The 27,112-nt window shown below is 35.7% G+C and overlaps 2 protein-coding genes and 1 long non-coding RNA gene across 11 annotated transcripts in view; 2 read left to right on the forward strand and 1 right to left on the reverse strand.

Moving 5' to 3' along the window:
• Positions 1 to 224: 224 nt before the first annotated feature.
• On the forward strand, positions 225 to 2,121 carry LOC124406490 (protein lifeguard 2-like). Its single transcript, XM_046881918.1, has 8 exons — positions 225 to 280; positions 399 to 537; positions 648 to 895; positions 1,197 to 1,250; positions 1,346 to 1,436; positions 1,538 to 1,663; positions 1,749 to 1,898; positions 1,969 to 2,121. Exons 1-8 carry the CDS (start codon positions 225 to 227, stop codon positions 2,119 to 2,121), a joined length of 1,017 nt encoding a protein of 338 aa, XP_046737874.1.
• Positions 2,122 to 5,491: 3,370 nt separating this feature from the next.
• On the forward strand, positions 5,492 to 19,169 carry LOC124407805. The gene is made up of 2 exons (XR_006929357.1): positions 5,492 to 5,869; positions 19,094 to 19,169. It is a non-coding gene; the product is annotated as an uncharacterized LOC124407805 (long non-coding RNA).
• A 390-nt stretch (positions 19,170 to 19,559) lies between these two features.
• The window catches only part of LOC124407804 (CUGBP Elav-like family member 4), a 514,861-nt gene continuing 507,308 nt past the window's right edge, over positions 19,560 to 27,112 (reverse strand). For all 9 annotated transcript variants that reach the window (XM_046884336.1, XM_046884337.1, XM_046884341.1 and 6 more), the window contains 3 exons: positions 22,848 to 23,006; positions 20,520 to 20,704; positions 19,560 to 19,811 (listed from right to left, as the gene is read on the reverse strand). In XM_046884336.1, coding sequence (XP_046740292.1) covers positions 20,577 to 20,704; positions 22,848 to 23,006 — 287 coding nt within the window. In that variant the 3' untranslated portion in view covers positions 19,560 to 19,811; positions 20,520 to 20,576. The remainder of the gene's footprint in view (positions 19,812 to 20,519; positions 20,705 to 22,847; positions 23,007 to 27,112) is intronic.

Raw genomic sequence — 27,112 nt, forward strand, 5'->3', positions numbered from 1 at the left:
ACAGACAAGCTGTTCTAGAAAAATTTCACTCAGTGTGCACCGGTGACGGAAAATGAATAAATTGCTGTGAAGTAATCCACGGTAATTTAACCGCTCTCCGTGTAACACCATATTCAATTATTTTGTATCATTCGGTTGTTTTATTTCAGCGTCACAGTAGTTTTGTAGTTGAAAACGGTAGAGATCGCTGAGATTTTCAGCGTGTGGAAAAGAAATTTTCGACCATGAATCCTGCAGGAAATCGAAGTCTGCCTCCTGGAGAACGTACACGAGCTGCGAAGTAATTATTAAACTTTATGTTGTATACGCTAGCTAATCTAATTCGTATAGGGAAAATTCGCTGTGTCTACACAGGTTAAATATTCGTATTGAGTGCTAAATTATTACTATCCACACAGCGAAAATGTCCCACCTTATCCGCCACCTCCGTATGCATATTCACTCCAAAATCAACCAGGAGGGCACCAAATGCAGGCCGTCCAAGTTGAGTATCCCCCGCAACTGCCACCTCTCTATAGAGGTCAAAAAGTGAGAAGTGTGAGTTTTGAGTTCTGCAATCAAAGGTTCCTACATACAAGAATATATCTTACTACGTTAAGTGTTCCCTTAACGTACGTGATGATCATTCTCCGATCGCATCGCAACAGGGTCCATTCGCGATCACAGTCACTGACGAAATGGTCGCGGAACGTGAAAGGGAAAATCGAGAATTGTACAGACAATGGCTGGCAGAGCAGGAACTGAGAAACATGTCTGACGCCGAGAGGGAATACGAGCAGTATGCGATGCAGTTTAGGGCTGCGAAAATAAGGCGACTCTTCATAAAAAAAGTATATTGTATCATAACTGTGGAATTGGCCTTCACGGCTGCTTTTATAGCTCTTGTAATGTATGTGTAAGTATTCGATCGGTTTTTTACCTGAGGCCTCAAAATTTGGTAGCCCGTTCATTCGACTTCCGGTTAGAAACTAGTTCACATAAGTCCTGGCAGTAATCGAGACATAGAAGTTCTTCACGAGAATAAAAACGATCAGTTGATTAGTATTCATTTTTCTAATTGACAGGGCTCTGTTACAATTTTATACGTATTGCAGTTTCATTTCACTCTTACTTGCCATTAAACAATTGTAAATGGTGGTGTTATTATACTTATAAGATAATACTTCTCGAGTTCTAACTTTACATTTTTATTTCAGAGATCAAGTTAAATTATGGGTACTGAAACACTGGGGCTTGGCGATTGCTGCAACGTGTGTATATCATTTTTTAAATCTCCATGCTTATACAGGCAACAAGCTGTCTGATCATCTGACAAACCGATTCATTGCCCCTTTATTATTACTAGAGTCGTCTACCTAATCACATACATCGCCATTACCTGCGTCGAACGAGCGAGGAGACAATCACCTTGCAATTGGATGTTGATGTGCTTATTGGTACGTTATACACATAGTTTCATCTTCAAAACTTTGCGGAATGCTCAATAAATTTTTCACGCAACAAGTCAGTTGTCCGAACTTTTGAAAATTCGTTACAGACGCTCTGCCAGTCATACAGCGTCGCGTATGCGTCAGCGCACTACAATATCGAGTTGGTACTGCTAGCATTAGGAATGACCGCCCTTGTGACCGTCGTTGTAACGTTTGTCGCAATGTGCGCCAAGGTATATATAATATAAGTCATGAGAAAGATTTATTTTTACGAAGGAAAAAAATTCATCGCACTTTACATACCGCGATCTGTTTCAGTTTGATTTTACAAACTACACGGGAATGATATTAATCATCACGGTTGTCATACTCGTCAGTACATTGGTACTAGCGATAGTGGCGATCCTTACGCAAATCAAAACCTTGTGGGTCATATTTGCTGCGTTAATGACACTTCTGTTATCAGTGGTACGTATCGATACTGTAACCTATTTCAGTTTCATTTTGATGTATGATATATTTTTATATTTTTTTCCAGTACCTGTTCTATGACACCCAACTTCTCATGGGCGGACGTAGCATTGAACTCGATCCGGATGAATATGTTTACGCTGCAGTGCAAATCTACGTTGACATCATTCTGATATTCAGGTACATACTGATGTGCCTGGGTTGCATGGGAGATTCATAGGAAATGATTAGGTGCATGACGTTTCCACAAATTACATTTAACTGCGAATGTTAATTCCGAGTATTCCGGTTCCTTGGAAAAATCATATAAAAATGTTGATCAGTTCAAACACTGTCTGTAGAAATCAGTATGTTTACTCCAATGTATACCGCATAGTATGATTCGTATCGTGAGTTTGCTGTCAATTGCAATTTACTTTCGTTGTAAATATATCACAAGTTCGAACTCGTACAGAATATATTAAGCGTTGTACTTGCTCGTATCAGGATCTCAAGAATACAGTCATAGTGTCCGCAGTCGACAGAATTTTATATATTTAACGAATTAGAGGATGTGAAATTAATAACACGCCGAGATTTATTAATAGGAAATAATGTTTATTATACAGTTTACATTTGTAATTAACTTCATTTATTTGACTTCTGTTATAAATTTTACCTTAATAATTATATATTATATGCCTTTGCCGAACGATGAATGCTTTGATCAATGTGCGTTTAGACTATAACAATCATCATTAAAAGCAATAACTTCTTCTCTGAAATTTGTCGTTCCCGTGATAATCCTTTAAAGAATCGTCAAAATGTGTCGCACTGAAAACTGCATGCAAATCGCTCGGCATACAAATAATATACACAGTACTGTCGACGTAATTAAAGTAATTGGCGGTTGTTTTTATTTTATTTTTTTTTATTTTTTTTGTTAATCATAATTAATTTTTTTGGTTTTTTTTCAATTTTTTTTTTTTTCATTTCGTGATTCACTGGTCATCTCTCAAGTGGCTCACCAGATTTCAAAAGTGTCCATATAATATATTTCACCCTAGGGTTAGTTTTGTTATCGATATTCATATATATATAATAATGAATGCGTAATAATATAAATAATGATGTTAATAATATTACCTATATAATGAGAACCGTTTCATTTTTATGATAAAACTATCTGAATGATTTTCCTAGTGCCATGCTCATTCATGGTACACAGTAGTATGAAGTATTTTAGTACGTAGTATTCATTTATGTGTTCATTTTGTCGTGGTTGTTTTCCTTTCCTTTTCTTTTTGAACGAGGTTCACGTGGTATAAGAAGCATAGTATTAATAAGGAAAAAATGAGCCATCACTTATTTTTTTTTTTTTGTATAGCAGGCAGGTGAAAATTGATTTTACCTAAATGTTGGCTTATCAATTGTGTCTGGGTAGAAAAAAAATGTTCAAAATACGCTTAATATGTGCATATTAAAACCATTTTCGAAAGAATTAATATTATAACGACTGTACCTATTATATTGTGTGCCAATACGAGTTGTTGCATTAGTGAGTGATAACATTGTTGTTCTTACAACCTTTCTGCAACATGATCCTACAGCACAATGCGGACTTAAACCACCTTGGACATCTCTCAAATTTTCGTAGCATTACGCAACTTTATATATCTAGTCTGCTAACGTAACTGTCTCGTGGGCGATTAGTATCATTTTGTATAATTATATCGATTTATAATAATAGTAATAATAACAATAATTTCATATTTTATTCATAATAATAATAATAATAATAATCAAAACAATAATAATAATCAAAACAATAATAGTAATGACAATGATAATAATGATAATAATATTGATAGTAATAATAGTAATAATGATCCGGATAATAATGATAAACATAAATAATAAAGTATTATAATGTTGTTCATTTTATAGTGTAATAAACATGTAATATCTAATATATTTCATATGAAAATAATAATGCGAAATGGCATGTCTCGCGTCCATTTTGTTTCGCTGTTGGGGTTAAATATATACTTTAATTATGATTTGCCGCCGGAACGCGAGGCGTGATTAATAATCATTTCACAACCCATAATACGTGTATGCATATTGATAATTGTATATTTACGCGGAATGTGGACAGAGGCGTAATTCGGGTGGCACGTCAATTCGGATGTGTGTGTATGTATATATATATTTACATGCCATATGTATGCATATACATAGAGTGAATCGATGGCGGTTGCATGAACCGTCGTCTGCTAACATTTACAATTAATGCGCACGCACTACAATCCGAAAGCAGTTGCTTGCCAGGGCTGCCAATCGTTCGCGATGTATGTAATCTCAACGATTTTGACGATTATGAGTTGAACACAATTGCCACCGATAGTCGTCAAAATTTTCGAGGTTACATATGTATATCGCGGTGAACTGTCGTCTAAATTTATGACGCTTTGTCGTTCTGACAAACATACAATCGTTAGCAATTCACTCTGTATATATAGACACGTATTATATACACACTCATTAATTAATTTGTCGTTTCATTCATATATCATTATATTTTATTTAGGTTCAATCACGCCAGCGTTTCGAAGATTTCCGTTGCTGCGCATACGTTATACGATTTTCATAGCCATACCAGCAAGACTTTCGAGAAGAAAATTCAACTCAATATATTGAATGTTTCCGGTTTTTTTATCTGGTGTCTTTTCTGGTAGAAAATTTTTGTTTTACCTTGCTTGATTTTCTTTATTATTATTATTATTATTATTATTATTATTATTATTATTATTATTATTATTATTATTATTATTATTATTATTATTATTATTATTATTATTATTATTGTTAATATTATTATTGTTATTTATTTATTTTTATTTTTTTGCGCGGGGAGGGGGAGTAGAGTTGTCCTCGTTCGATATGCATCACCGTCAAGTACATCATTAAAAAATCCACACATTCATTCATATTCACTGCGATCAAAAATTCTGGCAATGAAATATTCGTGTCGCGGTGTCGATTTATTATATTACACACGCACACGAACACACACACACACACGAACACACACACACACACATATGTGTATATATATATATATATATATATATATGGGTGTATGTATACATAATGACGAGTTAAGATTCACCGCGAAAATCTTGCAAGCAGGGGTTGTGTATTTATAAATGCATATTTATTTTATGTAACTTACTCCGTGTGTGCCTCACTAAGCTCGACACACTGATATGCTAAAGCCTTCGCTCTTTGTCTCGCCTATACCTTGTATTTCTATTTCTTCGCAAATTTTTTCTTCACCTCACTTATAAATCGATCTATCATAAAAGATTGCAATTCGTTTAATTTCTTTCCGCTCCTTCGTTCGCTTCTTACATTTTAGGTGATAATAATATTTATCATATACGTTACAGATGTATATAATGCGAATATAAAAATACTAGAACAAACAATAGGATATGAAAAAATGAATATAAATAATCAATAAATAATGGAGATCAATTTTTACAAATGATGTAACAATTGTGTGTGAATGGAATAACATCAACATAGAGTTTTTAAAAGTAAACGATACGAAAGTAGAAATATTGCAATAACGTCAATAATATTATTGACTGATATAAATGTGCGATTGCAACCATTAAATGCAGTCACGACAACAACAACAATAATAATAATAATTCCATTAGAAATCAATTTTTATACTTCGAATTTGATGTTACATGTACTCGTTATTAAGAAATAATACTGTTTCACTGATAATAAATATATGCTTGAATTTCTTCGAATAACTTTATTAAATAATTTAGAACTTCGGCGTGCCAAAGTTTTTACGGGTATAATATAGGGTTTTTTGAAGGTTGAATTCACAATGCCTATACACCGCCTCGCATCGACATTTCTACAACTTGTTTATTACACGGGACTGTTCGAATATGGTGTGTACTCGTGTATAATAATAAGTCAATATTTTCTCTGTCAAGATGAAATCATATTCATTGCGATTCCGCATCACGATTACTATGTATTAAACATATGTGTACATATAGTTTAATGTTCAGTATATGGATGTAGGTAGTACTTTTCATTAAGTATATAAGGAAATTCAAGCTTACACTGTAATATTTGTATATCGATATTTACCATGATGTCCTGCAGATAATAAAGATTTTAAAAAGTTTATGCTGCACATTGACGTGTGTATGCTCTGTGGCGCGTGTGCGTGAAAATTTACTTGCATTTTGGATGTGTTTCTTTGATAATTCACCTCGCAATAGATAAAACCTCAGCCCATAACTCAAATCAATAATGCAGGACGTTCCGATTCTTTTTACGCGTAATAATGGATGGCTTTTAGAATTTCACAAAGAGAGGTACAAGAATTTCTGCGATCCCTACAAAAGAGAAGTTCTCAGCACTCAAACTTATATGTCACGCAAAATTCTTTAGCGAACAAACATATTTCATGAGGTTCACCCAAATATCGAGAAATTATGCACTTGATCAAGTGTTTGATTATACTACGCAACATATCTTAAGCCTGCGAGCACCCAAACAACGCCCGAGGCTGTGAAAATTACAAAATTTATTGTTTGCCACTTGCGGAATCAATTTTGAAAACTGATTTCCTGATTATTATTAATATTATAATTATTGTTATCATCATTATTATTGATATAATTATTATTATTATTGTTATTATTGTTATTATTATTATTGTTATTGTTATTGGTACTATGATTATAATTATTATTATTATTATTATTTTGTTATTATTATAATTATAACTATAATTATTATTTTCATTATTCTTATTTTTATTATCATTATCATTATCATTATCATTATCATTATCATTATCATTACCATTACCATTACCATTATTATTATTGTTGTTATTATTATTGTTATTATTATTATTGTTATTAATATTATTATAATCGTACTCTCGCAAGGCTCAAGGATATTCGAAAATGCTGCCTAAATACAGCATGTTAAAACATACAGCTGGTTACGTTAAGTTATAGTCGTTCAAATGATGCTCGAAAGATCCTACATTTATTGTTATAATCGTATATTTTTTATAATATTCAATTGTCGGTATCGTGTTACAGCGAGTGGAGGAAATCATTTAACAAATAGAAAGAGAGAAAGAAACAAAAAGAAGTTCATGTGGAAATAATATTATCAGATAATGATGAAGAGAATGTTTACTGCCACTTGGCAAAATAATACTTAGAGGAATATTAAGGTTGCTTACAAAATATGTTATATGGTTTTGCAAGCAGGTAGGTACTATGAATATCTCGACTAGTAATATCTGCAGAAACTTCAAATCATTACACTATACTCGTTTGACTAGAACTATAACGACTTACTTCTAAATTGCACTGTTTCCTTTTCTTTTTTCCTTCCTTACTTCCTTCATGAATTCGTGAGTGAGCTTGAGTCATTAAAAATTGAACAATATTTGTCATACCCGCTTGCAATACATTATAATAAATTAACAGCGTCGACAATATGAGAAGTATATATTAAATATAGATAACCGTAAAACTGGATCGAATTGTAAATTACAACCTTATCGTAATTGTACATATAGTATGTAAGCACTATAAGCCCTCAAAATGTATACCTAAGTACTCAAGGAGTAGCATTAAGTGTATGTATATGTGTACGTATGTCTATAGTAATATGAAAGAAAATCGTTTCATTGGTACGGTTTTACTATACAAGGTAATTTGACTAGACTTAATAAGATCGATATGCGATATATAAATACAGTTCTTAGCAAGCTTCAAAAATCAGTTTTAAATCACTTAACTCATCTGTTAAATGCAGAATCACAGAATCTTAGCGTTATAATATAGCTATGATTATAGAATTGATCATAGCACTGTAACAAATGAACGGGCTTTGGCTGATGCCATGTATGTATGTATAACCTACTGACAGATTTCATGTAATCGGGTCCATTGAAATTATTCATAAAACGAACGAATCCGTATGTAATATAAATGTTATCCATTTAATATATCTTTTGTTGTTTGTTTGATCGATTTCCACCTTGCTAATTTATCACATCACCTCACCCATTTGTTCAATCGTACACGAGTCTGACCGAGCTGCCACTTGTCTTCATCACCCCTTTGACTAATATTACAGTTGAAAAGTAAACTCTCATTGTGCTTGTAGGAAAACATTAATCAGCAGTTCGGACGTCAAGAATAATACTTATCGCGTATAATCTCAATGTCAAGTTAAAAATTATACCAGCTTTTCCATGCGTTAACGAAATAGGTTTAACTATCGACCACATGCACCGCAAAGGTTTCAAAGCCCGGCGAACGATGAGCTTGTCAAGAAAATCGTTCACGATGGGAATCAATCATCCGATAATTTTCCATTCTCATAGGTGAATAAACGCCGGGAATATCCGTCGTTCCGATCAGTCGAAAACTACTTTCCGAATCGAGAGTTAACTCTTGCGTAATGGACGATGCAGCTTGCAGGTGCATGCAGTTTGGAACCAATGGCCGGGTAATTTGGGAAGCATGGACAAACGTTCGCTCTATTATTTTGACCAAGTGCACATGACGTTTGGAAATTGATATTCGCCCGTTATTTCCCCGTTAGTCGACCCCGCGTGTGCACACATGGTACATGTATGTATAATACTTATACACCCGGGTGGTGTGTATTAGATTTTAAAGTGGTTCAAAGCAAAAGAGCCACTTGTTAGCCAACTGTTGCATTTGGCAAACGGAACCGTCCCACAACGGAGCGGAATCGTGGTCAAATTTATTCACCAGTATTATCTTCCAGCCCCAGAGTATCACGCCAGAAATATTTCACTGACAATTGCAACTCATGTATGTATATATGCCTCCTGCCAATTGCAGAGCCAAAACGGTCCTGGTTGAGAGTAACGTAAATTCGAATGTCGATTCGTCACAAGTTTGTGTTTTCAAGCACCGCGTGCGTCGTGCACCGTCCTAAATAGTACGTAGATGTATAATAATGATGTTTAATTGGCTCCCATGCTCAGTAAACTAGGATATTCATAGCGACACTTTGCGGTGGTGGGATCTTTGCTCCGACAACTGCAGTGTAGCACGAGCATTGGATCTTTGAAGATTATGTACGTGCATACTTATTATATATCCCGATTTCGTTTCGTATTCCGCAGGTATATTTATCAATGTCTAAAGGCGTTGCCGAGCCATGTTCATATTAATTCATCATGTTCGACGAAGCCTTTTGACTATATTAGTTACGTCATATTCTCATTAGTCTATTCTCGTATTTCCTACTGCACTAGGTACAGCAGTTCCAAAGACATCTCCCTCAGCCATGCTCGAGGTGAAAGGTGAAGTTGAACAAATACGTAATAGCAATAATAACATTACTATTAATAATAATAATAGTAGTAATAATAATAATGGTTGTGATGATGATGATTATGATAACGGTAGTATTAATAATAGTAATAATAATAGTACTGACAGTCATGAAAATGTATTATTATATATGTATAAATATATATGCATGTGTGTATATATATACATATATATATATACATGTATATGTAATCATATTAAAAAAAGCAATTTGATGCGTAAATCGTGAACTATAGAATAAGCGGTCGTGATGTATCAACAACTATTGTACCTGAAAGACGTGTAGCTAAAAATTCAATCCCCGTATCAGACTTTCGTCAACGATAATTGTCAATTCCGAATACACTGTTACAAACTTGTTATAATCTGTTATAAGTTGCATTACGATTTGGCTACGTTCGTATTTAGCTGTGTATATATATTATGCTTGATTTATATTTAATTTTAGAGTCAACTTTCAATCATTGTGTAAATTATCAATCTTATACGCTTATTCATTTATATAATCTATATAGATATGTACATAAATATATGTATCTATATGTAAATAACACATACGTACATACATGTATATACATAATCAATTATAATTTAAAAACCTTTGGCAATTAATTATTTAAAATATGTTTTGTTTGTTATTCCTTGTCAGCTATTACAATTATAATAACCGTTTATTTACTCGCTAATAATTATGTATTATCATAATATATGTAATGTATATGATGTTATGTATAGTGTGTGTCTTTATATATAGATAGATTATATATTCAGGTGTGTCAAGATTATTTATGTAAGTTTTCAATAACTATACGTAATAGTAGTTATTATTTATAATATAATTCAATATTTGTTCATATATTTATATTTATATTTATATTTATTTTTATATTTTTATTTATATATGTAAACATGAATATATATATGTATATATATATATATATACATATCATTGTTATTATTATTTTTTCACTTATATTTCGCTTTATGGTTTACTCAAGTGGCCTGCTATATAAAACTATGCTATACGCAACTTCCTCTACAACGTCCGACATGATTATTCTTAACTTTACGCTTGTTGTACTATCTACCCTCTACATCCCTAAACGGTCCTTCTACGATCTATTCATTAAACGCACAGCTGGCGACTAAAGGAAACTTGACGAACGATCCGAGCTATCAATTTCATATATTTATAAACACACGCGGATTATACACGCAATTCGCCCTCGCCACGGCCCTGCTCGTGTCGATTTCTCTACCGCGATCACTGATGGTCCCGTCTACTCGCTGCGATCTAATGTGTAAATTTACATATTTCAAGTGAAATTTGGATAATGACTTGGTACCGCGTGGATTGGATCAAAGTTGAGTGATTATAAGAGTATAAGATACGGAATGCCTTTGCTGTCTACGACGATAAAACGATCGATATCATCAATATTTTCCCGCAAGCATGAATGAAATTATTCCGACAACGTAATCGAAAATCACATTTACACAGATTTTTCGTACGTAAAATTATTTTTGAATTCGAACAACTCATGGTCTTTCCTCGGAACTGAACTTGACCCTGCGATTTAAACATAAGCTGAGTAAATCCTTATAACGTTGACTTTCTTGAATTTGGAGGTCTCCACGGCACGGTCAATCATCTCTTATGCATCTAGTAGACAGCATGCTTCCAAAGATTTGCAAACTAAAAAATAAAAAAGCTAAATATGCCAATTCGATTTAATGCGTTTCGCACGAACTAATCATAATAATTGGGGTGCACTGATTGAATAGCTCAAAATAACTGAGAATCCGTTCCATCTGCAAGTGGCATATATAGGTATTTATGTACAATATGTAACAAATCCGACATTAAAATTCATTCTAAAAATTCGTCAATGACTGCATAAAATTTGTTAGTGTTACAGGAGCTGCGAACTCGTGGGAAGGGTACATGCATAAAATACTTCATTTTTTTCCCCTTATGAATACAAGTCAAACTATTGTAATGTGCTAGAAACCGGGGCGAGACGATACCGAGTCTCGGTAAAAAAATTTGGTGATGAGATATTGAATGAAGATTGAAGGCGACCACGCGGCTTAGACTGCAGAAATGTGGAAGAGAACGTGATTGGTCCTGGAGGTGAGATGGCCGGTTACCGAGGGTCGAATGTTCACGGGTTTCGGGGTAAATCACGAGCTGATTAGTTACGCAAAGGACTGCACATCCGTGGCTTCCATAATTCCCCCTAATTCGCGGGACGGAATCGGTCAGAAGCGTGACAGGGTTTCCAAATTCCGCCTAACGGGGCATTTCAGCAAAGTTGCCAATTTCCTCACCCATAAGTCTAGGGCAGCGTGTACATATGTATATGTATAACCCATCTATGTTTCTCTCTCACTTCTGGGCTCGTCATTTTCTCCCATAGGTATAGGGACGTATAACCGTAAATACCTCAGAAGAGGCTTTAAAATAATTTGACAGACGCGGTCGGTCTGCAGGTGTAGAGGGTGAAACTTTCGGACGATTATACATATAGGGGTGATATACACTGTAACTACCAGCCTATGATAATTTACGTACACTATAGGAGCCTAGAACACTCGCATCTACTATTGTATATGAATAATGGACCGCATATTTTCTATTTACATTGGCGCTCGCGCGATTTTTCTGTTTTTCTTCTTTTTATTTTTCTTCATTTTGATATTCAATTACTTATATTTTTATTCGTACGTGTGTATCCGTGTGTGTGGGTGGGTGTGTGCGCGCGCGTGTGTGTGTGTGTGTGCGACAATTTCAAACTTATTTTTCGTTCTCCTTTTACTTCACCGTAATCGTTTCCGCGCTATCATAAGGAGCTCACAATGTGTAACATACAAAATAATATAACGACGCTTTCTAATAATGAACTCGTACGTGAGCGTATGCGGATTTTTAGTGTGTGACCCGTATTAATTAAAATGTATGCAAAAATTAATAAAATCGATGCCTACAATTACTAGATGTATCAGGTGTATGCTTGTACCTATGTTTAATAGGTATACGGACATGTAGATGCAAAGATGCCGCGTGGTATGAGGTTATCGCATATTTAAGGTCTTGAGCGATTATAGCTTGAATACATCTATAGTATACGGTATATGTGTATGATAAAATATATACACCATGTGCTTGTGACATAGACAAATAATCGAGTATGGTTTAGAATGAGTGTAAAATATGTTTCGGAAGTTTTAATTGAAAGAGAATAAAAATTTTTTACAAATGTATTGGAAATATATAACAGAGGATTAAGGAAATCATTTTACTTCTATTCTTCTACACTGAAACAGAACCTCTTTGTACACCGGGTTGAAGAAGAACCGACGTTCTACTTACAAAGAAGAATGCTCTCAAATTGACGGGAGCCAAGTGCACAAAGAGAGATAATCTACAGACCTTTCGACAAATCAGAAATCGTCTTAAATCCATGATGAAAAGAAAAACGCGCACTTGATCCTCTGCTTGTTCGATTTCCGTTGCGAAGATGATATACATTTAAGTTTCGCGTATTATGTAGATGGATTTGATGCAATGATCAATTATATTTGCAAGCGTTAAGTTTATCCATACATGGGTGAGTCGGTATAAATTCCGAAAATAGCAGGCTGATTGGCGTCGTATATTGGTTGATTAAGGGGACGCCTTAGTCGATTTCGACGTTGTCGCGTATATCTCCAAATATCGAAGTCCACGTATTTCGAACGCAAAAGACAGCTATACAGCCCCGTTCTATACACAATTCTGAACTAAAGCATTCCAATTCATTTTCATTCAACGCAGAAATAAAAAAATTCCGTGGCTTCTACAGAAATCGCCATTGTAAATTCGTAGAATTCATGCTATTTCTTTATTTTTGCGTTTAATGAAAACGCATTGGAGTGTTTTTGTTCAGAATTGCGTATAGAACGAAGCCATTAAGCTCTTTTTCGCGATTGAGATACGTGGACTTCGATATTTGGAGATATATACGTCAACATTGAAATCGATCAGAGCACCCCCTTAAGTTCCTCCTATTCTCGAATTTTGTATTTTCTCAACCTGTATAGTGATGTCTTATGAAAGATAGTATAGCAGTATAATCTTAGTAGATAAAGTAGCAATGACTTTAGTAAGAAAAAGACGCGTCGTCTTTGTTCATCGTTTTTTTGTTTGTTTTTTTTTGTTTTGTTTTTTTCATTTCATTTTATTTTATTTCTTAATACGTCTTCATTTAAATATTCTTTTTTTTTTCTCTTTGTCACGCGATCTTATAAGTTGCGCAAATAATTGCAAAAAACATACCCTGTTTCCTAGAATCACACCCACGGTCGGGACTTGCGTCGACTGTGCTGCGACTTATTATGAGTCCAATTTAATTCCATTTAAATTGGGACTGTAACAGCAATGTAATAATTATTACGCGTTACAAAACAGTACAGTAGTAGTGTATACAAGGGATTATATTTTTAACCCTAGAACGGTAGGTAACGTAATTTTTTTCTTACCTACTGAGGTAACGTGAGGTGAAAAAACGCCCCAATCTTGGAAATTCCAGAGTCATACGGGGTCTCATTTTCTCAGTTTTTTAATAAAGAATCACGTGGGCTACGCAATTTTTTGCTTAAGACTGAGAAAAGTGGTGGGAAATTGATGTGTTTCGAGTCGAGAACGTAAGTTGTTCTCTTGCGGCGGGGAATTTAAAATTTAAAATCGCGTGAGGTGTTTCTTTACCCCCCCCCCCCCCCCCCCTTTCCGTTCTAGTGTCAATTCTTTACCTTTATTTATTTATTTTTATTTTTTTGTTTAATCATCCCTTCCCTGTGTTCCTCATATTCTTCGTTTTTCTTTTTTTTTGTTCGCTAGCTGCCACTCAAACGAGACATAAATACTGCAGTCTGCAAAGTCAGCATGTCAAAAGTCATGTACAATAAATTATTATTACAAAAACAATCAGTACGTGTGGGCGTCGCTATGACAGCACGGATCTTGGTTTGGGTGATTTTACTCTGTTGTTATTATTATTATTATTATTATTATCATTCATGTATATGCGAGAGTGGGTTTTGGAAAAATTACTTGAATTCTTGAAATTACTTCTGCCCACGTGATTCTGAAATATTCATGCATATATATAATGATATTAATGAGTCAGAGACCGAAGTTGTTCTTTGACGTAACTGATAAATCATATTTTTCTTTATCTTTAGTCGAAACGTTGAGGATATTGTATGTTAGGGAATCTTCCTACCCGAGTTACTTGCGGCTTCGCCACAGCAGATATTAATTATTCAGTTTCGATTCGATGCCGGCAACGTTTCGACTGTATTTTGGGTTGGCCGTATATTGGGTTACGTCATATATGCATATGCGAGAGTGTGGGTTCGTGTATGTGTAAGATAGGTAGTCTGGTGGGTAGATCAAAGTTGCCCTTGATCCGCGAACACGACGTTTCATCGATGTCCATATAGCTGTATAAATCCAGTAAGCCGAATGCCAACTTTTGCATTTTCGCTATGGGTGTCTCATGTAAAAATAAATCCAAAGCTCATTCCTCACTGATCACCTATTACTCATATCTATTATCATTATTATTCTCATGTATTATATATGTATACATACGCACACACACATATATATGTACATATGTATGTATGGTAATTAAAATGGTAAGTAATATTTCTCTTTACATCGATTATTTTACACCTGTATGTATATTAGCAGGATGCACGCTACTTGGTTGTAGCAAAAACTTTTTGCTGGATAAAATAGTTTCTTTTTCTATTTGTATCATCAAATATCTTGGATTTACATTATAATAGGTTATTAGTATTATCGGTTGTATTGTTGTTGCTGTTGTTGTTGTGGTTGTTTTCGTATTAAGATTATTGTTGTTTTTAGTGTAATAATTAATATTATTTTCATATTATTATTGTTGTTGTTGTTATTGTTATTATTATTTGTATTATAATTGATAATAATAACATTCTTATTTTTATTATTAACATTATTATTATTGTTATTTTTTATTTTTTTTATTTTACATACGATTAAACTTGTATTACCTTAAAAGCTTATATTTTAGTGATATTATCATTTGGTGCTTGCGTCGAAGCATTTACACCTGTGTCTGTCTGTTTTTGACTTTGCATTTTTGACCACGTTTTTAATTTGGGGGAAGAGGGGTAATTTTTTTTTGTTCGTTTTGCACTTTTTTGTTTTGGTTTTTTCTTGCGAACGGACAACGTAGCTGATGGCTTCTGTAAGATGGAGATACGATTGCACCGTAGGAGTTGATTACGAAAAATCAAGCGATGATGTATAAAAACACACGATATGCAGTTACCGGAATCGATCGCGGCTTTTTTTTTAATCTGAATACTTTGTTCAACGGGAAAGTTATCTATTACCCATAGATTCAATGTATTAGAGCTACATGAAGATTTGAAAACCGGTCGATAAATTTTCAATAGTTGTTGCGGTTGAATAAACGTTGATTTAATCGCGTGATCATCGCGGTTACACAAGTGATACTCACGATTCATGTAATGTGTCGAAAGCAACTACATCGATAAAATCCATTGAGAGAAACCAGGTCTTTAGTAGCATGTGTATGTAATAATTATACATATTGCTTTTCAGCAAGCTGAAGCCGTGTTTCTGCGTTAATTTGAAAGCTGTTTTGGAAAGAACTAATTATATATATATATATGATCCTTGTGCGCACCAATATCGCGTTTTTCTCTGTCTGTTTATAAATATTAGTCATTATACCCGTCTGTTGTAACTCGACTGCCGACTGCTAGAAATCTGGCTACGTTAAATGGCTCTACTCAAACCCTATATGATAGGTATGCGGTTATTTGCTTATTTATTTTTAATCATATTTTCACTTTCCCGACGTTATGTTATATAATTCATGGTTATATTATTATCTCCTATAGTCTATGAGCCCCATTATTATACAGGGTGCCATAAAAGTAACGCGGGGTGGCTCCTGATTTCCTCAAGTAAGATATTTTTCAAAAAGGTTCAGGGCATTCTGTGAGCAATTTTCAACGAGGAATTCAATGGTGACCTGAATTTTGACCTTGACGATGACCTTCGAGGTTATTTCAAGGTCATCTTGTTTTTCTCTTATGGAAACCCCCTTTTCTCACATCGGAAATTTCACGCTCTATCGATAGCCGATGGCAGAAAAAGGGGGTTTCCGTTCAAAATAAAAGTCTACCTCGAAATAACCAAAATCAAGTTCACCATTGAATTTCTCGTTGAAAGTTCCTATGAGAACGCCCTTGACCTTTTTAAAAAATATCTTACGCGAGGAAATATTCAGCCATCCCGTTACTTTTGTGACACCCTGTACGTTGCTTTACTCATTCAATATCTAATGGGAAATTAAGTGCTTTTTATATATTATATATGTTGTAAGTTATACCGTAATGTTGTTATATGCATATTATATATAATATATAGGTACGCGTATACTTATACACATGTTTGTTTAATTATTTTCTTAACTTTTGTTACGTGTATACCGCACATATGTACATTGTACACAGACACATATGTGTTTAGTCATACATTAGGGATATATACGGTCTATATCATATTTAGATGACTTATCGTGTAATCTGGCGAAGGTTTCGCTAATTCTTTGGTAATCTAACCGTTTTCATTATTGTTGGTATTATTATTACTCTTATCGTTATTGTGTACGTAACTGACTAAAAGTGACAAGAATAGATGTGTGTGTGTGTGTGTGTTGTGTATGAGTCATTTATAAATATATTATATAATATAATGAAACCAACCAATAACCACAATAAATTTCGTATTGCGTCTGCACATTTTCAGTTTTGTTCATACGTTCACCTTCCCAAGCTTGAAATTCAGGTTTTGTTTGAATACATAATTAAAATTATGTATATACGCTCAGGCAAGTGTAGGTTATACATGGATTGGAGTAATCGGCTAGGCCTGACCCTAAGCTTGTGTCGCTCGGAATGTGCCAAAGCTCAAAATAACGCCGCGCAAATAAAAGGTGCCACTCTCCCCTTCCATTCCAAATATATATATGTATAATAGTGCATATATGAATTGTATATACATACAATATTATGTATCTGTATATACCCTAGTCAATATTCAAATATATACAGATAATCTATATATACATTAATACATACACACATATATGAATACGTATACAGTTGACATATGCATATATACGTATACATAAATACCGTATGCATCTTTTTCATCATTATTATTACCATTATCATTATTATTACCATTATCATTATCATTATCATTATCATTATCATTATCATTATCATTATCATTATCATTATCATTATTATTATTATTATTATTGTTATGATTATTATTTTCATTATTTTTAATAATATTATCATTGTTGTTGTTATTATTCTTATCATGAAATAGGTATAGTCGTAGTCATGTTAGTGGGCAACTAGCCTTATACATCATATATATATATACATAATATATGAATGCAAGTTACATAATATATAGCTTACTCGCTTTTTTGCTAACAAAGTTTTGTTTCATTTTATTTCATTTTTTTTTCCTTTGTTCATTTTCATTTTTACGTGAATTAGCTAAAACTATATAATAATTTACTAGTCTCTAGTTTTGTTTTGTTTTTTTTTTGTTTTTTTTTTTTAAACGTACGTTATATTTATGATGTATGTATAATAATTTTTTCCTTTTTTTTCTTAGTTAAATTAGTAGTTGGTACTTTGGTTGATTATTCCGCTAGATTAGATTTTTTTTTCTTTCCCATTTTTACATGCTATTTTGTTGTTGCGTCGTCATCATCATTATCATTATTGTTATTATGATTATTAATATTTTATTATTATCAATATATGATTATTATTATTATTATTATTATTATTAATATTATTAACAATTTTTTTCCCTCCTCTCGATTGTTTCGTGCAAGAAATATTTTTTGCTTTTCGTTTCATTCAAAATTCATTGATCTTTCTTTACACTTTACACATCCTTCCCTCCTTCCCTTTACCTTCTCTTGTCCTTTGCCAATTCTCCACTTTCGAGATATCAACGATTTGATTTTTACCCGTAAACTATCTTGAAGTTCGTAGACGAAGATTCCGCGACTTGTGGGGTGACCGAGCGCGACAAATATCCATATGTTGTATTATCATTATTATTAATGATGTGACGTTTTTCCCCCTGCGTTTTCTCAAATTCACATATATAATTAATTTGAATTGATAATATGCAACGTTGTACCTGACACAATAAATAGACACAAATTATGTATGATGTACATTTATATCCATCTTATTGTTAGAACTTGATAAATGTTATGTTACATTTATATTTGCATCATCGAGACACCACGACATTGATTTTTCATTGTTCAATACGGTCAAACTTTCCACGAATAAAGACGAAAACTTCCATTTACAAGAAAAAACATTGATTTGTTCTTTTTAATCACAGCCTAGTTGGAATTTCTCGGGCGATGCAACCGGTCGGAACAAAATTATAATATATAATGTAATTTTCACCCTGCGGTCCGCGGTATCTTCAACCTCCATACTTCAACAAAAACCTCGCTCAATCTTATCTTCCCTGTATCTTATTATCTTCCTCCTCCATTTTTCATTCAATACTTCTTCATCCACGTTATTCACGCATTGTCAACTGCTTGCCTATTTGCTATACCGTACTGATTGGCAAAAATGGTCTATACAACTCTGCAGTTTTGTCAATATACATATCGTACGTTTGGGTTGAATCGAATCAATTCAATATCCCGTTAGATTCTCACAACGTACCGAAAAAAACATCAGCGATCAATTTTCTTCACATCAGTCTATATGTAGGTATGTATGTATGTATAGTGTTCAAAAGGACGCGTTTCGCGCGTGAGGCTGATTCAGTCCTCAAAAAATTTGCCTGCCATTTGTAACATACAAAACTGCAGTCGTTCACGACCGTTCAGTTTGATTTTCAATTCTTATCGTTTTTTTTTTCCTTTTTTTTTCTTTTAAATCCTTGCAACGGTATATAAAATCTACTATACCTTATAATGTCATGTTATGAGAAAAAAAATTGATCGGCTTATCGTACAATTTAATGACTAGCTGTCACCTGCGCGAAAGCGCAGCACCTGTATATGCTCCTTGCGTCACTTATATCATAATAATTGGTATAATAAGTTATTAGTATGAGAGTATAATTATTTATTAATATGGTAGTGGTATATGTGATATAAATAATCTTCCCATATCCTAATTCCACATTCCTCCTCGACCCTTGTGTCATCCTTGGGTAGGTAATAATTAAGCTTTCTACTAACCTCTAAGAATTAACTAACTAGTATACTAGGTTGTTACGGTGGGGAACATCGCAGCGATGATTCAAACTCATCACATCTGATCGTCGAGCGTCCGTAGGGCTCGCTCTATCGTGCAGCATCTGGAAAAATGACAAAGATCCATCTCGAATCCAAACCAGTCACACTCCGCTATCGATACCACGTTCGAATGACCAAACATCAATTATAAGGGGCTGGATGAAAGACAAGCTGACCACGTCGATTACTGCTTTTTATTTTTTCAACCTTCCCGTAGCAAGTTCCTTCAATGCATTAGCAATTTATCAACGAGTATTGAGGGTGAATTTCATCTAAGCTCAAGTCTCGCACTGTTTTTAACAGTAGTTTACACGCGATTTTATCACTCTTGCGGTATTTGCTTTCGAAAAGTAAATCACTCCGTTAAACATAATCGATCTTGCAAATATTGCAAACAGCACTTTCTCTTCTTGTTGACCCTAACAGAAACTATGACGATTCATTCCTCTACTCCATCCATCCCCTCTGACAGACATTCGAGAGTGATTTCGATATTCCTTACAATTAGAACCGGAGATCATCGATTCAAAAATACTTCATGCTTAGGTAAAGACGAAAAAAAAAATCTAAACAACTCTGAAATTACTGGCGAATTGCGGCACACGTCAAATGACCTGAGCTTAAATTTTCCTTCTAGCATTACCACAGTCAGTATACAAGTATGAAAAATGCATGGAGATGAAATCCTGCATTGAATGGGTCACGGTCACGTGGCAATGATTTGCGCTGCAAAGAGACACGGGACTTGTGATAGTTTTGGATTAACTTACCCTGTAGCTTATGACGTAGGGCGCGACCCGGCCAGATTGTCTAGGCTAGGACGTGGGTTAGTATGGCCGGTTGGCATCCTTGGGCCTTTTCAGTTGGACCTTCAGCCGCTTCATCCCAATCTGGAAGCCGTTCATCGACTGGATGGCCGCCTGTGCACTCGCCGGGTTGTCGAATGAGACAAAGCCTGCGGAAGGAGCAGAGTCACGTGTTAAATACGTGTGTGAGTTTGAAGTTAGGTGTTGGAAAAGATATGGAAGCAATGAATGGGGTCACGATTCATCCCTTCGGGGGAATCATATTATGCGAGGACGTTGGTCTGCTTTGTTATCCGCGAGCTGATTGCCCTGCGCGGCTATCTTTCGACGAAACGAGTTCCTTTATCAGCTAAACTTTCATTATGAAATTTCGACTTTTGCTGCAGGGGCATATCGTGATTGAACGTTTCCAATCTAAATGGTCACTTAGGAATAATGACGAATTTCGAGTCAAGAGTGAAAAGTTTTAATGAATGGTATTATCTAAGTTCACCGTGAAAGCGATAATGAAACGATGCCCTTCTCTTTTGGGTAAGGCTCACCGTTCCTGCTTTGCGCGAATGCCAATTCTAAACGACCATTTACGATCCTCCAATCTCTATTCAACTGAATATAACAACCCTTCCGCCAATCACAGATGTATCCATCAAAATTTCACTCGGAGCAATCGGTAAGGTGAAAGGTCGATACAAATATCTCAACGACAATCATTATTCACGAGTTGGAACTAGCGAAAAACAAGTTTTTTAGATTGGTAACCGCTGATACGGAATAATGCGCAGTGGATCTACAAATCATTCGTGTTAAGGGATCGAATGTCCGATTATGAAGGGCTTCTAAAATCAGTATATTATCTATCTATACCTACACTATGTGAAAAAGTATACGAATTATGCGGTAGAATATATCCAAATTATAATCATGAATACGCTTTTCATGAGAGCGTATATAAAATACAATATACAAAATATACGTATGAATTGATTCGCGAAGATCTCGACGGAGATTGAATTTTTGTCCTGGTTATCAACATGGGTTGTTGGAGGAGTGCCTGGTTAGGGGCTTCAGTGATAGGCCTTGGATACGGTAGTTATATTACATACAGTATATACGTGATCGCAAAGTATAAAGGAACCAAGGATCGAAGTTCGCGGAAAGTAGCATATTTCCCTTTGAGGGTGAGTTTCCATGCAGTGGCTGTCGGTGCAGCCTTCCGTCCCCTTCTTCGTCTCCGTCGTGCTTCTTTAACCATTCGGCGAGAATAGTAACGTAAAGTATGAGGGGATGACAGAAGGAGATATTTGGAGTTAGATGGCTGCAGATAGCGCACGAATCGGTGAGCTCATAAAGATACGATCGTCCGGAAACATCCTTGCAGAGTTGGCGAACCGCCCCCGAATGGACTTTGAACCGTTTGTTCCCCCCCCCCATAGATGCTTGTCGCAACCCGGATCCCCCCCACCCATTTCGAACTTCCCGAAATCCAGTCCGGATGTGACGAAAAATGTGGATATGCGAGGGTTAAACATCGGTTATTAACGAGGAGGAACAATTAGGCGCGTGTATAACACGCGAATGGAACCATGGCTCTTTAATCTTGAACGAATTGTACAGAAATCCGACAAAAATATAATTGAATTGAATGGCATTCGGAAGGGCGTGGGGTCCATTCGCCCGTTCATCCGCTTGTGCGTTCATCCATCCGTGAATCCGAGTGGACATGATTAATCAAAGGGGTGCGTCGCTCTTTTAATATTTTCTCCACCATGCGCATGTTCGTGTACAAAAGGGCCGCGATAGCATTGAAGCCAGTTATATTACGAGGGGTTGCAGAGTCGGTCCGCTTATATACGCACATCCGCACACAACAGCCGTACAAGGGTGTCGGAAATTCGTCATTTCTTTTTCCCTCTTCCCTCTGGATTTCTTTTTTTCCTTTTTTTAACCCTGGCCTGCTTTTTTTCGCTGTCTTTTTTAATTCTCCCGACGGAGTATAATTACGTTTGGAGTAGGTACACGATCATATCTGAAGAACGGGGGTTGAAGCTCCGGCGGCTGCCTGGACGAAGTACGTGGAAAATGAAAATTAGAAAAGTTCTGAACGTTCATGAACCTATTGAAATACGCAGAGAGACAGAAAGCGAGAAAGAGATGGAAAAGAGGGTAAGAAGTCGAATAAAGATATTCACCTCCTAACGAGTGAGAAAATTTTTTTTCGTATCTTTATATATACTCGATATTATAACGAATTGAAGAAAGAGAGAATATGAATTTGTTCGAACGAGTACTTACCGAAGCATTTGCTTTGGTTGGTGGCGCGATCGATGAAGACCTTTGATGAAATGACGTTCCCAAACGGCATGAACATCTGCATAAGCTCCGTATCGCCGAACTCTTGGGGCAGGTGGTAGATAAACAGGTTGCAGCCCTCGGGTCCTGAGATAGAGCATCCTACCATATAAATCAGAGCACATCTAAACATCTAAACTTGAAGTATAATACTCAAGTTAGAATGTTAGTTTTGGATGAGTTTGTTCTTTGCGTGATTCGTGATACTTAATAATATATATATGTATAACTGATCTATGAACTCTATATATTTTATTATCTGGTTAGGAAATATTGCATTAATAACGCGGTGCAAAAATCAACTAATTAAACCGATAATTATTATTCGGTGAAATTTTTCGAGAACTTATATTCTACCTGACATGAATTGATGATGTGTTTTATTACCACAGGAATGATGATTATTTTATTTTCTTTCGTTTAAATTTGTGAGATGATGGATGAAACAATATGTTCAAAGTGATGCGATGTTGCATGATTTGATGAATATATATGACGATTATAATCGTATAACGAATACAGAGAAAATGAATAGAGGTAAAAAATTTGAATACAAACAAAGACAGAAATTGTTCGTCATTCAATTGCTGATTCGATTACTTTTTATTCCCGTTAACGTTGAGTATTTATACTTCCAAATACACAAACATACAACACCAGGATTTACAGTACAACAATAGGAGCTTTATTGAATGGAAAATGGACTGGATGAGATGAGTCATAGCACGTTGATTGATTTTTCAGCAATTTTCAAGTCGGTTGACCGACTTTCAATTTGAAACAAAAACAAGACTGGAAAGAGGAGAAAGAGGAACAAAAAGACCGCAATACGTTCAATCGACTTTCCACGAATTTCCCGACACAGACTTATCACGAGTTTAAACCGGGCATGAAATAAAGTGAAATTTTACGCTGTCGAAAAAATATTATAGGTAGAATTCATCACATACGGTTCGTACAAGGAATTCCAGAGAGGGAGAGAGGGAGAGAGACAGAGAAAGAGAGAGAGAGAGAGAGAGAGAGGAAAAAGAGAATGGACAATGCGTTAAAAAACCGTTTCGAATTTAGTTGTCCAATGAAGTGGAAGAACGGACTCAGAATTAATGAAAGGCACGAAGGAAGGATTCAGCTAATTTCACTAAACTTTATAACTTGGCCGTAATTTTGTAGCGATTATGAGTCGGAAAGTCGTACTTCGGTCTAGCTCTTCAACCAAGAGAGACGTTCAAGTATAATGGGAATGAGGCAATGGGAATCTAATTACCAAGCACGTGAACTACGCCTTCCCTCGTTATTTTCATATAAAAAGTTTCACCCTTTCGAAAATCGTTTCAAATCTTGCACCGCTAGATCATCGCTATGCAGATCAAAAATAGACACAACAGTTCGCGGGGAAGATTTATTGTATAACTTAGAAGTGTCTACGATCAGAAATTTCCCGCAACGTGTTTTCACCACCGACTATGCCAAACTTCTATTTTTGATCTAGAAAGTTTTTTCATCATATTTCTGTTATTTTCTACGAAGACCTCCTGAATTTCTCGACGAAGACCTCCTGAATTTCTCGACCCTTTTTAGTTTAGCTCTCCGATAGTGCAAAAGAGGCAAAAATCTATTCTACAGAATTAGTAAACATCCGATGTTGTGACATTATCGTTTGTGGTCTTTCTAAATTTTAGCCTCTATTCTGTTTTTTTCTCTTTTCATAACTTTATGTTATTTCCATAGTCCGTTTAGTTAACAAGTAGAGCAGAATTCCGTCCACTAATAATTTAGCAAACAAAGTTATCACGTGGGAACCAAATTAGCGGGTGAAGGTACAAAGGGGTGGAGATTTTGCAGACCGTGGGTAGGGTGTAAGGGTGTGTAGAGTGGGATACGAGGGGAGCAAAGCCTGCAGAGTAACGAAAAATGAGTCATAAATTTTCGCCTCCAGTGGCATTACAATTGTTAATTCTAAAATTAGTTTCAGGGATAAAGAAGCGAGATTTGGATCGTTCTCTCGGGAAGAATTATACGATTGCAGTACAACAAAACAGGAGTAAAAAAAAACATTTCAAGCCCCGAAAACGTAGGGGGAGAATAAAAAAAAGTTATAAAAAGCTTGTTCACATCGCCGTTGACATATAAACTAATAGAATCAGCAAACTCGTAACTTTCGTAACTTTCTTTCACTAACAATAAACCCAATCCCTTGCGTGTCAGTATTTCGATAGTCATAGACGAGCATATATTTCCTTGGAATGAAGTTTCAGTTTACCTATGAAAACGCATCAATATCACCACATCACCGCTATTTACGCTTTGAGCATTTAATACGCTTTCGAATAAACGTTTCGCGTTATTGCGATCGAGTGTGTTCGGTGACTTAGTAATTGCCGAAGTGTATCCGTGTTAATTTTAGAGTGGATCCTCCATATCGACGAACTGTGCCTTTGACGCGTATACACGAGGGTGTAGCCAAAGTGTCTCGCATGGAATGCCGGGAGCTTTCCACTCGGCGTGCTGTCATATACGAGCGAGACATTACATTCCGATTGAACAAGTGTCATACAGATATGCAGAGTGAGAAAAAGTATTTTTGTCCGTACCCCGGTATTCGAAGTGTAAGAAATCCGGTTCGCACTTTACAAAGCGGTTGCGGATTCGCGGTGTTTGACAATGAGTACTCATTTGAAATTTAGTGGTTTCCCATCACTGAAACGAACATCGCTTCAACACCGACACAGAAGCTACGACATCAATCGATGACTTGCAACAAATATACACAACGGCCGTCGGGTGAATTTTTATACAATATATAATATACAACACTCATGTATTATATGGACATACAGATGTTCGCTGTCCGCATGGTTGTGCAATTTATAACGCAAAACGGCAACAAACTTGACGAATAAAAAGTGAAACTGAACGTAAAGAAGTGAACAGTGGTGAAAGTAGGTGCCATACACCGACATAGGTACAGAAAAAAATAAATAAATAAATAAATAAACACCAAACAACGTCAGACACTGATGTGATATTTTCGAAGCTACAAAGAGTTCGATGCGCACAGCATCATGCAAGATGCTACTGCGAAGAATGCGTCGTTTCAGGCTTGTTTCCGCTGATCTCAGACTCGGAGGACAACACAATGATTGATAGTGCAACGCCCGTATTACTGCAGGCGAATAACATTGGACAATACTACGATAACATGACAAAGAAAATTAGGTGTTTTTGAAATTCCGCTGAAAGTAGAACACTTCTCAACACGTTATAACCGATTGATTTTCCTGCAATATTGGTAGCGACTGTCATAAAAGATCGATGATCAATAACCGAACGCGAGCTTCAGGCGAATATTAACCTTCTGGCCAAGTTACCTACAAACGACATCAACCCGACTGAATCTCTAGAATAAATATCCAACTTGAAGAATTATACATTTTACCGTACCAAATGCATACTGGAATTGCACGGAAATTGATTAGCACGGAAATACTGCAAATGATTGTGCAGATTCTCTCTCGATCCGACGTGAAGCAAATTAATGAAACAAACTGTTGTAACAACAGAACCTGGACTGGGGTGCAGTGTTCGGGGTATGTGGGTGGTTTGGGGGTGCTGAGGACAAGCAAATCCGAAGAATGGACCGTGGCAGCAAAACAGAGAGAGACCAATGCCATGTGTGTGTGTGTGTGTGTGTGTAATGGTGCAAGGGAGAGAAAGCGGGAGACCAAGAGGGGGGGGGGGGGGGGGAATTTCTGTCGCGGTAAACTTTCTATTATCCGACGATGTAACGCGGGCCGCCGTAGGGCGTAACAGGAAAGTAATTAAAACTTTCGTTTTATTTGCATTACCTCATTGTAAGGCATCGTATATTCTAATAATGGCGAGTTGTTAATTGCAATTAGGCGCTCGTTCGAGGAGAGCGAGAGAGGCAACGGGCGATGAGGTACAGTGAGACAAGGGAGAGGCGAATCGATATATACACACTGTGTCATTCTGTTCGTTCGTTTCTTCGTTCGTTGTCTTTTCGATTGGCCTTTGGCAGTTTTAATTAAGCGGTGTTTTGCGAGAACCCCCTTCAATTAATTACCCAATTTTAAATAGCCGAAGGCACGCAGTTTCCGGACCTTCGAACGCTCTTTATACCTATCCCTTTTTCGATCTCCGTTCAACCATTCGGAAAAGTGAAACCCACCCGAGGAATACGAGTTTAT

The sequence above is a fragment of the Diprion similis genome, chromosome 6, assembly GCF_021155765.1.
Source record: "Diprion similis isolate iyDipSimi1 chromosome 6, iyDipSimi1.1, whole genome shotgun sequence".
Taxonomy (NCBI): Eukaryota; Metazoa; Arthropoda; class Insecta; order Hymenoptera; family Diprionidae; genus Diprion; species Diprion similis.

Excerpts from the sequence above, each read along its gene's own strand:
- LOC124406490 (XM_046881918.1), top strand. The coding sequence starts at position 225 with ATGAATCCTGCAGGAAATCGAAGTCTGCCTCCTGGAGAACGTACACGA. Across the intron at positions 281-398 it reads GAACGTACACGAGCTGCGAA|CGAAAATGTCCCACCTTATC; the intron begins GTAATTATTAAA and ends CTATCCACACAG. Across the intron at positions 1,664-1,748 it reads TTGTCGCAATGTGCGCCAAG|TTTGATTTTACAAACTACAC; the intron begins GTATATATAATA and ends GATCTGTTTCAG.